The 12,247-nt window shown below is 42.9% G+C and overlaps 1 protein-coding gene across 1 annotated transcript in view; it reads left to right on the top strand.

Annotated features, from left to right (window-relative positions):
• Positions 1-732: 732 nt before the first annotated feature.
• SMYD2 (SET and MYND domain containing 2) overlaps positions 733-12,247 on the top strand; it is a 43,450-nt gene continuing 31,935 nt past the window's right edge. Inside the window, exons 1-2 of the mRNA XM_063443835.1 lie at positions 733-1,008; positions 10,091-10,154. Coding sequence (XP_063299905.1) covers positions 842-1,008; positions 10,091-10,154 — 231 coding nt within the window. The 5' untranslated portion in view covers positions 733-841. The remainder of the gene's footprint in view (positions 1,009-10,090; positions 10,155-12,247) is intronic.

Genomic DNA, 12,247 nt, shown 5'->3' with positions numbered 1-12,247 from the left:
GCCGGCCAGCTCTTGGGCCCCCTTGAAGGAGGCTAACAAAGCATTTGTCTAGGCAATTGGGGCAGCTTTTTTGCTGTCCCCTGGAAATTACCGCCTAAGGCAAATGCCTTGTTTGCCTCGCGGAAAATACATTGCTGTATATTTATGGTTTAGTATAATTTTAGGAATCTAAGACCATTTCAGGATGGTATGACTTTTCACCTGGGGTCGATAAGAGCACCTGTCTCAACCTCCTCTCTAGCTGGAAGCGCTTTTCCCAGAGCTAAGCCTGGCAGCGTAGCCTTTAGCTCCTACCAGTCGCTTCCAGCTCTCCGCCACGGCCAAGAATGCCCCGCCCCGGCAGACCTCCATGTAAGACGTCCACATTTTCTTAAACAAACAGTTTGAGTACCTACACCGGCGGCACAATGGGGCACCATAACTGCTACCGCGTGCACTAGTGGTTATGGTGGTTGTAGTATTTCCTTAATAATGTATACATTTTAAATCTCATAACAACCTGGGATTAGGCAAATCCCATTACATCAAGCCATCAGGAGTGTTTATTTTACTGTACAGAGCTTTTTATTTATATATATATATATATATATATATATAAATAAAAGCATTTGTCAGTGCAGTTTTTGTGGACTACATTTCCCGATGGTCTGCAGGCTGTGATCCTGGCAGAGAGCATGCCGGGAGATGTAGTCCCCAGCAGTCAGGCAGTCCTGTGGCAGACGGCGGCGGTAGGACCCCTCGGCTCCCGCGGCCAGCCCAGCTGTCTGTCTGTGAGTGAGTCCCGGAGACATTAATAGCCGCTCGCAGTCTCTCTCTCTCACCCCCGGGCTGCCCGCACACCATGGGACTCAGCGAGGACATCGAGCGCTTCGAGAGCTCCGGCAAAGGCAGGGGCCTGCGGGCACGGCGCTCCTTCCAGCTGGGGGAGCTGCTCTTCTCCTGCCCGGCCTACACCTACGTGCTGACCGTGAACGAGCGCGGCAACCACTGCGACTACTGCTTCACCAGGTAACCTGCCCGGCCGCGCACTGCGCCCGCCCTGCCTGCCGGACCGGGCCCGCATAATACAGCAATTACGGCGGCCGCACGTGGGTGGAAGCTGCAGGCTCCCTGGGAGACACTGGGTCCTAGAGCCTCCCTCTCACAGGGCCCAGGTCTAGAGCTGTATGTGGGCTCCTCCAAGCACTGCCCAGCATGGGCTCATTGTGAGACACCTTGTATGAGGAATGGGGAAGGCTTGGATATAACTGGGTTTATTACAGTGAAAAAAATAATAATTAACCACAATTCCCATCTCTGTCTCATTTACTGCACCCACACATTATAAACTGTTTGAAAAGATAAAAAAGGACTTCAATGTGACGTATACGTTATAAAGTCTCATTTCTTTGTTATATTTAAAAAAAAAAAAAAGAAAATAGACAAACCAATAAAATAATTTCCCCCCCCCCTTACAGTTATGGTAATGCGTGGATAAATTGTGCAGCGTAAGAAAAGTAATTTCAAAACTTATTTGTGCTGATGAACTCTCCCCAACCCCAGGACATAAAGAATAAAATAACCATTAATTCACTTACCCGATTCCAGTGCCGAGGCCCTTGGCGGTGGGTCGCAGTCCGCCTTCTCGGTCTTCTGATTCGGGAGGGGGGGGGGCAAAGACCAAATGTGCATGTGCGGTAAATCAATACTTTCCTATGGGGTTTTCTCTGACACTTGATGTACTGCTGCAGAGCCTGAGGACGTCCAGTGCCGTTTCACACAGTCAAAAACTCTGGTAGACAGCCACTAGAGTCAATCTTAAAGGGAATCTCCAGTGCCAGGAAAACGATCCATTTTCCTGGCACTGGAGGGTCCCTCTCCCTCCCACGCCGCAATCCCCGGTTACTGAAGTTCAGTCACTTACCTGAGGCAGCGGCGATGTCCCTCGCCGCTGTCTCCTCCTCTGCACCGCTCCTACTTTTCATTGCGTCGGCCGGTGGGCGAGACTGATCCCGCCCACCGGCCGAGGAGACCTAATGCGCATTACGTCTCCCCATAGGAAAGCATTGAAAAATAATTACGCTTTCCTATGGGGAAATGAGCGACGCTGGAGGTCCTCACACAGCGTGAGGACGTCCAGCGACGCTCTAGCACAGATAATCTGTGCTATGAAGGAGGAAGTGACCTCTAGTGGCTGTCTAGTAGACAGCCACTAGAGGTGGAGTTAACCCTGTATGGTAATTATTGCAGTTTATAAAAAAAAAACTGCAATAATTACACTTGCAGGGTTAAGAGTAGTGGGAGTTGGTGGTCTGGGTGCCTGGAGTGTCCCTTTAATACTACAATGTAAACATTGTAGTTTCTCTAAAACGACAATGTTTTACATTGCAGGACTACGGGGACTGTGCATCCTGAGCACTTCAATGAGCTGAAGTAACCAGGTTTCATCAGTGCGTACGCTGTGGTTGCTATGGAAACTCCCTAGCTGACCATAGTAACCAAGTGACATGATGCCATTCAGTTCTGACGCTAGCAACAAAGCCAGCATGCCGATGTTTCTGACAAGATTCGCCCTGCTTGAGGATGCGTCCCAAGCAGGGCAAATCAAAGACAACTTCGGAAGTAGCGCAGGCAGAGTACGGAGAAGATGACGGACAGGGGGTGGGTATTATGTGAAGAATAACACCTATTAAGTGGCGCTGGAATGGAGGAAACGTTGGTAAATCTTTATATATTACGGTGAATACACCAGATATCTTGGTTAATGTTTCCTAACAAGTTCACTCTAAAGGCATAGACCGATGAATTAAAGGGGTTTGTGTTGAAATGAACATGGTAAATTTAGAGTGCAGATATTTTATCTAAATTCAATCTCCGAATTGGCCTTCATTTTATATATATATTTTTTTTTTCTGTTGAACTACAATTCACTGTTTAGTGAATAAACCCTCAATTTAACATCTCCCACTCAAAGCTCTTTATTCACTTACTCGCAGCACCATAGCAATTACTGAACTGCAAAGACTATTCTAGTCTTAATCACATGGAAAATCCTTTCATGCTGCTTCTCTCTAAATGTTTTACTTTTCACACAAAGCTACCTACGGCTCTGTACAATGTAGCCAGAAGTGAGACTTGCACTGAAACAACGGAGGTTCAGCTCGATTATTAACAATCTACAAATTATATGTGAGAAAACATAAATAATATACAAAGCTTGGTACGTCCAATGATTGCAGCTTGAAGCCAAGAAAAATACACTCCTCCGGTGCTTTAAAAAAAACAAAACAAAAAAACGTATTTGCATGGAATAGAAGAAAGAAAAAGTAGTGAGTTACTGTAATAAATTTACAATAAAAGTGCGTGCATGCAGTGGTTGCATTGCCTTTGCCTCACATAGAAGCATTAGAAGATCTACAGCGTCTTTGCCACGCATCGCCGATCCTGTGCTTCTTAAAGAGAAGCATTGACTCCAAACAAGGTTGTAAAGGGTCACTGCAACCATTTTTTGGGGGGTGAACATTTTTGTATTTAAAATGCTTTGCTGGGGACTATTATTTAGGCACACCCTTACATTGTGCAGTAATTTTTTTTTTTTTAATTTTTTTTATTTTTTTTACACATACCTGGAATCCAGCCCCGGCTGTAGCTCCTGACCCTGCCCTCCACACCTCCGTCGGCAAAGGCCTTGCGCAGTTTAAACAAAGGCTTGATTGGACAGTTTTGCCTGCTCACAGTGCATGCATACAAACTAAGTCCGCGAGGGGAAGTGGGATGAAGCACTACTGAGGTTATAGGCAGGTGGGGAGGGCTCATCTCCGTTAAGGAGGGGAGGAACACAGTTCAGCTTGCAGGCCCTGCAGTGGAGAAGCTCAGTACGGCCATTGCCAGTATGCAGTACATGCTGATGACCGATTTGTTTTTTTTGCACAGGATTCATATTTAGTCTTTCCGGAATAGATTTCCGGGCTGCCAGTCACGTGTGATAACTAGCCCTTGACACAAAAGTGCAGATTACTCTGTATGTACAGAGTTTCATGCAGAAATGCACATACAGGTTCCTACCACTATGATCACTTCAAGTCACTGAAGTGGTCATTGTGGAAGGAGTAACCCTTTAACCCCTTAAGGACCAAACTTCTGGAATAAAAGGGAATCATGACATGTCATGTGTCCTTAAGGGGTTTTAAGGAGTAAGTACCTCTACTGGCTGTCAGTCTTTTGTTGTAGACATTGCTGTTTCTCAAAAACTACAATATTTTACATTGCAAGACGTAAGGGACAAAATCTATTTTGGTGCTTAGTGTGTCGCTTTAAGTTCTAGTAAATTCTGAAATTTCTTTCAAGCAAAAGGTTTCCAATTATTATATTTTCTTATATTTAAAAGTTTGCAAAATGATTCCCTTTTGAAAGCTCTTTTCTACAGTAAAAACTATTGTTATTGTGTATCCTTCAACCCCCGAAACACATGCCCTATTCATGATTAACACCTGTTGTCCCTTTGCTGTAAAACTACGCTTGTGTCAATAGAAAGCTGCTTTTTAAAATCATGACCTCTCATGTCTTAACAAAGCTGAGAATCAAATCCTGTTATTCAGCCATAGAACATCCACTCCTTCTGTATTCTGTTACCACTGTTTTGTAATTCGTCTCTCCATATTCCTCTAACTGCTATAGAATGGATGTTGTGATTCTTTTTGTCATTTGTATCCAGCTAAGAAATTCTACAGATTATTTGAAGGCAACCTCTAGGTCTAGGAATATATTTAATTTGCCGAGGTAGATGTTACAATTCTCCAGCCATTCAAGCTATTAGCAGGGTTTAAAGGAATTTTGCATCCATTATATTTTCTGTAAAACACATTCCTTAATGATGTCAAGAAAGCCAGGCGCATACATAAAATGTTATGAGGGTGGTATTAGAAAAGAGGGATAGGAGTTGCAACTCATTCAGGCCATGTCTGCCTATTAGAGGGTCACATTGCAGTCCTGCTGTGAGCTACAATCACTGGGATGGTGGCCTGTTGACGTTTATTTTACAGCTGTCAAACTGCTAATACGATCACGGTTAAAAATGAAGTGCAGATGGTTGGTGATTATTAAGTCATGGTTGCCTCTGTGGCTGGCTGACATATAATATATATAATATAAATATTAAAAAATATCACATACTTGACCCTTTTCCAAAATCATATTCTTGTAGACGTCACCGTTCCCTGCCAGAGGCGCAGGGGGGCATACCCTGCGGCTACAAGAATTTACTACTGACATGAGTTGTATCAGTCTTATTGACAAAGTGGAAAAGGATTGACATGTACTCAAAACTGTTCTGGCCATGGGATGGGCATACACTGCAAACTGCACTGGAAAACATAAAACAAATCTAGTGCAACACCGACCGCTCTATTTACTAAAGTGAGAATTCAACGTGAATGACACATTTTAAAGGAACACTAAAGTCACCCAGTCTCTATTTCTCTTGATAATAGAATGTTAATTTTACTCGAGTTAAAATGCAAAGTGAGGCATGTTAAATTTAAGGTAAAAGTAATCAAATTGGTAAAATTGAAAAATTCAGATATGCTTTCAGTTTGGCTACTTTGGCCTTAACCCCTTCACCCCAAAATAATAGGGTTACAGATAAATACATAGAATTGCTCAATATGTAACAGACTTTCTTCCTCATATAAATTATGATCCTCTCACCTATACATAGCCTAATTGCCCAATATGTACTCCGTTCTCATCTCTCTCTCTCTGTGTGTGTGTTATATATATATATATATATATATATATATATATATATAATTTTTTTTTTATTTTTTTTAATTTTTTTTAATTTTTTTTTTCAAAAATGGCTTGGAAGTTACCCCTTCAACACGTTAATTTTCAGATAAATGCAAACCCACGTTAAGGTATATAGAAAATTGGATTAAGGGTGCACTCTGAGAATTGGTCGAAACGTCGATCAAGCACTTTTGTGATTTAATGTTTGAATAAACACTACTTTAATTTGTTTCAGAGTGCACCTTTTCTTTATATTTATTTGCAGGCAGGTTTATGCAATGTATGATCATATACTGTAACTAAACCACCATATTTTTTGCCTAGGTGAGGTGTTTCTAAATAAAACTATTACAATCTGTGAGACTTGAAATTGCTGTTTAGTGAATGAGTGAGTGCGCTGGATTTTGTGTTTTGTATGTTGTATAAATGGCAGCACCCTATAGTATATGCATGTTCAGGTGAGTGCAGCCCTAGCCATCTTTGGATATATGGAGATATATATATATATATATATATATATATATATATTTCTACAGACTGTTTGCAATGAACAAATCAAACAAAGAAGCTATTTTTCTTTTACAGTTTGCCTTTTCATGACTTTGCAAGACACAACAGGTTAATGGTTAAAATGTAAACTCAATATAAGGCCTTCAATTATCTAGGACCTATCCAGGATTTCATTGCAAACCACAAGTAGGATAAAAAATGACTGCCAAGCATTAAATTAAGGTTAAGATTCACAATAAAATCACAAGAGTTAGGATTGATTTGAGCCCTCCCTTCTCTGATTCTTATAGTTTAAGACTACCTCGGGAACTGATGATGTGCATTTCTATGGATGTTTGGAGACCGTTCCAATCTCTGTTTCTCATGAAATTAGAATGTTGATTTTATTCCAGTCATATAGTGTAGCACTGGGCTTGTTTTACGTTTTTGCCTTTTCAAAATTAGATAAGTGTGCAGCGTTACAAGACTTCTCGCTAGTCCTCCCACCTCCCTTGCTAGTCACATCACATGTGAAGGAGGTATATTTGGCTATGCCAAGGGGTTTATTCACCAAACACAACATTGTAGAGAACTGAAAAAGCAATTGTAATATGTAGGCTACAATAGCAAACCTGTGATTATAACTGGGTTGGAGAATTTTTCTAAATCTGCATTTTTGCCTGTATTTTGCAATTCAGTTTATAATTCCCTGCACTTAAATGTTTAGTAAATGAACCTCTGTAAATGTCCAGAACAGGCTTTCTGCCTACTGTTCATGTCTCGTAGCAACTGAATTAACTTTAAAGGGACACTATAGTCACCAGAACAACTACAGCTTAATGTAGTTGTTCTGGTGAGTATAATAGTTCCCTTCAGGCTTTTTTCATGCAAACACTGCCTTTTCATATGGCCACTGGAGGTGCTTCCTGGCTCAGTGCTGCACAGTAAGCAGCATGCTTTCCCATCAATTCTTTCCCTATGAGAGAGCATTGGATTGGCTTTAAAAAAATAAATGAAAAAAAAGTCAGTTTTGATGTCACAAAGGGGGCGGGGCCAGCGCTGGCAGATCTGCGCGGCACTGGAAATAAGGTTTTTTAAGGAGTTTTAAACTTTTTTTTTTTATAGGGGGCTAAGGGGGGCAAGCCACATAAACTGTGTGTTTAGCATTATTTATCGGCGTATAACACGCACCTCATTTTTAGAAAGAAATTCCAGGAAATTTCCCCCCCCCTCATCCCATAGTATTCCCCCCTCACCCCCTCATCCCATAGTATTCCCCCCTCACCCCCTCATCCCATAGTATTCCCCCCTCACCCCCTCATCCCATAGTATTCCCCCCTCACCCCCTCATCCCATAGTATTCTCCCCCCCCCTCCCCTCCCATAGTATTCTCCCCCCTCCCCTCCCATAGTATTCTCCCCCCTCCCCTCCCATAGTATTCTCCCCCCTCCCCTCTCCCATAGTATTCTCCCCCCCCTCCCCTCCCATAGTATTCTCCCCCCCTCCCCTCCCATAGTATTTCTCCCCCCCCTCCCCTCCCATAGTATTTCTCCCCCCCCCCTCCCCTCCCATAGTATTTCTCCCCCCCCCCTCCCCTCCCATAGTATTTCTCCCCCCCCTCCCCTCCCATAGTATTTCTCCCCCCCCTCCCCTCCCATAGTATTCTCCCCCCCCTCCCCTCCCATAGTATTCTCCCCCCCCTCCCCTCCCATAGTATTCTCCCCCCCCTCCCCTCCCATAGTATTCTCCCCCCCCTCCCCTCCCATAGTATTCTCCCCCCCCTCCCCTCCCATAGTATTTCTCCCCCCCCTCCCCTCCCATAGTATTTCTCCCCCCCCTCCCCTCCCATAGTATTTCTCCCCCCCCCTCCCCTCCCATAGTATTCTCCCCCCCCTCCCCTCCCATAGTATTCTCCCCCCCCTCCCCTCCCATAGTATTCTCCCCCCCCTCCCCTCCCATAGTATTTCTCCCCCCCCCCTCCCCTCCCATAGTATTTCTCCCCCCCCTCCCCTCCCATAGTATTTCTCCCCCCCCTCCCCTCCCATAGTATTTCTCCCCCCCTCCCCTCCCATAGTATTCTCCCCCCCCTCCCCTCCCATAGTATTCTCCCCCCCCTCCCCTCCCATAGTATTCTCCCCCCCCTCCCCTCCCATAGTATTCTCCCCCCCCTCCCCTCCCATAGTATTCTCCCCCCCCTCCCCTCCCATAGTATTCTCCCCCCTCCCCTCCCATAGTATTCCCCTCCCCTCCCATAGTATTCTCCCCCCCTCCCCTCCCATAGTATTCTCCCCCCTCCCCTCCCATAGTATTCTCCCCCCCTCCCCTCCCATAGTATTTCTCCCCCCCTCCCCTCCCATAGTATTTCTCCCCCCCTCCCCTCCCATAGTATTTCTCCCCCCCTCCCCTCCCATAGTATTTCTCCCCCCCTCCCCTCCCATAGTATTTCTCCCCCCCTCCCCTCCCATAGTATTTCTCCCCCCCTCCCCTCCCATAGTATTTCTCCCCCCCCTCCCCTCCCATAGTATTTCTCCCCCCCCTCCCCTCCCATAGTATTTCTCCCCCCCCTCCCCTCCCATAGTATTTCTCCCCCCCTCCCCTCCCATAGTATTTCTCCCCCCCTCCCCTCCCATAGTATTTCTCCCTCCCCTCCCATAGTATTTCTCCCTCCCCTCCCATAGTATTTCTCCCTCCCCTCCCATAGTATTTCTCCCCCCCTCCCCTCCCATAGTATTTCTCCCCCCCTCCCCTCCCATAGTGTACTTCCCCCCCCCCCCCTCCCCTCCCCTCCCCTCCCATAGTGTACTTCCACCCCCTCCCCTCCCATAGTGTACTTTCCTCCCCTCCCATAATTACTTACCTGTCCTGAAGCATGGGCCGGCTTCACAGCGTGTACCGCGGTACAGGAACTTTAATTGAAGGTTCCGGTTTCTGGCGGGACTGAAAGGAAGTGTGCACACTTCCTTTCAGTCCCGCCGGAAACCGGAACCTGAAATTAAAGTTCCTGTACCGCGGTGCGCGCTGTGAAGCCGGCCCATGCTTCAGGACAGGTAAGTAATTATGGGATATCGGCGTATAACACGCACCCACGATTTCCCCCCTATTTTCAGGGGAAAAAAGTGCGTGTTATACGCCGATAAATACGGTATGTTTGTGTACCTGACCCTATAGTGACCCTTTAACACAGCCATGCATAAAGTGATGACTATTATATGACATTATGTAATTATTCATCGAAATCAGGGGTGCCCAAAAAGTAGATCCCAAGATGTAGAACTGCAATTCCCATGATACTTTGCATGTCTCTCAAATGACTTGGAATGGCAAAGCATCATGGAAGCTGTAGTTTTAAAACATATGGGTATCAACCTTGATCTGCATAATATAGTATTCCACACGTGTTCATTAATGTTACAATTCTAACCTGTAGAATCTCCCCTCCTTCTTGTCTTGTGTGACTATAGTGGATGTATTTATAATCTTCATATGGACTCCGATGGCAAGTGAGTTACATTTAGAGTCTGGAATTCTTGTCAAAGCTGACACATCCCAGGCTACCCCACTGGTATGCTAGCATAGTGCTTACTGATAACTATATTCAGATATGATGTAAAGACAAACTGTTCAAATGGTTTAAGGGTTTGTGAGATAAAAAAAAAAAAAAAAAAAAGTCAGAGGAACATTTAATTTTTTTCACTTTTTTTGAAATAAACAAGAATCCTGGTTTGTTTATACAATTCTGGCTCCAACTGTAAATGTCAAACGCTGAATGCAATTATAACAAATACACATTCATAGTATAATAGTTAATGTATTCCTCATTTGTTTTCTCCCTTAGGAAAGAAGGTTTATCGAAATGTGGGAAGTGTAAGCAGGCGTTTTACTGTAACGTTGAATGCCAGGTATGACTGCAACGCTACTGACTTGCTGTCCTATATATCTGACTGTAATTGAATTTGGATATCAGTAATTGTTTAACTATTTGCATGCTGGGTTTTTGAGGTCCTAATCCAGGATTTATGAATTCCTATTCTAAGTGCGGATTCTAGAGGATTAGCAGAATTCTAGTTCCAATTTATTAAAATTTAAACTAAACAAACTTGTAGTATACCTGTAGTTGGTCTCTTATTCACCTAAGCAGTTTAGTTACTCGATTGCTAAACCTAAATGAGCTATTAATCACAATACAATTTGAAATGCTGGTCACTTTTTCTTCAACTCTGTATGATCCTGCCCGAGGATACATTTTAATTATCCATGCCTACAGGGGGAATACTCACTCAGTCACAAATTGGATTTAGTTTTTCTTAATGATTATAACTTTTCCAAAAGTTGTATGTTTTTTTTTTTTTTTAAAAGCCTTGCCCAATAAATGATCTTTATCTTTAGTGGGTTAAGATGCTTCAAAGACATTGGGGACTGTGTAGTTTTCTGCATAGTCTTTATAAGGAATAGACCGGCTTCTTATTTTTTTTTTATGTGTTATTGCAGTTTTCTTTAAAAGATATTTTGTCACTGGTGACTTCGAAAATTGAATTGTCCTTCACTTATGGTGTCCGTGTTTGGTGATACTATGTCTGAGAAAAGTGCGTCTCTCCAAGGATGCTCTGTAAGACCAAGTCTGCAAGAAAATAATCTATTTTCGCAGCCATTGCTAGTGACTGCTGTGGAAATTGAGAAAATGTAATGACAGAAATGTTGCTTTTTGGCAACATTGGACTTAATCACAAAACAAAAGAAGTCCCTATTTTGTGTTCTCTTTTGACTGTGTTGGAATTTCAATAGCATTCCACCAGCTTCAACATGATTATTTTAAAACCCTTCTGTCTTTATGACCTACTTAAAATGAATATCACTTTGGCAGGGCCACGCTTCAATATTAAAAATGGCTCACCTATGTGTTTTTCAACCTATAATGGAGTACCCCTGTAGGTACTATAATACACCTGGAGGGTGTAAGAAGTACCCCTGTAGGTCTAAAATAAATTTTACCCCTGTAAAACTACATCTACCTCAAGAAAGTAATTTCTGTTTATTTAAATTCCAAATTAATTGTGTAGACCCTGATATTTAAGTTAATCCCATATTAGAGAGCAAGCCTTATTAAAGGTAAAGGATATTTTTTTAAATAAATATGACATGATGTGAATAATGTGTTCTGATGAGTTTATGAACTATTAATCTGAAGTATAACAATCACAAAATGAAAATATAATACACACATAATGGTTACACAAAGAGGACACTGACACAGACATACTTGCACATAGACCCTAACATGCACACACATTTACATATAGAGGACACTGACACACAGAGAACACTTATTTGACATTCACAGACATACACTCAGCCTGATTTGACAAACGTATACATTCTCACACACTCAAATTATTTTTTGTTGGACTGCATAATTTCCATGGGGTCCTCTTCATTGTCTTCTTCCTCTGCTCCCTCACAGGCTGTTTTGTGATGCCGGGGCTGGAGTGATGTCATAACACGGCTATCTGCATCACATCACTGCCAATCTGTAGCCTATCCCCTGCCTTGGTGCACGGTGGCCAGCTGTTGGCATACTCCCAGATTAAGCGTATCTCAGGTTGAGAAACAAGGACCTTGGAAACAACTTAAACATGAAATAAAAATGTAAATAAAAAGTGTGAAAATAATCACAATATTGCATTAAAAATAGAGAAAATTTTAATTCATGATTAATCTCATGTATGGGCAAATTCCCTGGTCCAGTTCTTGGTGAATAACCATAGTTAAAAAAAATAAAAAATTATATATGTGTATATTTGTATGAAGATTAAAAGTCCATGAAAAAAATTCAGAACAGGTGTATGCTCCTTTCCAATCTCAAAGGGGCATTTTTTTTTTTTTTTTTTTTTATCTATGACACAACCCAGAGAGCTATTCTTTTTATTTTTTACGTTTGTGACAAGCTTCAATTGGCTCTGTTCTTGTCTCTGGTGAAGGTTTGGATGAATTGATT

Source organism: Pelobates fuscus, chromosome 2 (genome assembly GCF_036172605.1).
Source record: "Pelobates fuscus isolate aPelFus1 chromosome 2, aPelFus1.pri, whole genome shotgun sequence".
In the NCBI taxonomy this organism is placed as follows: domain Eukaryota; kingdom Metazoa; phylum Chordata; class Amphibia; order Anura; family Pelobatidae; genus Pelobates; species Pelobates fuscus.
The sequence above is the reverse complement of the archived record's forward strand: the minus strand, read 5'-3'. Positions and strand labels throughout refer to the sequence as shown.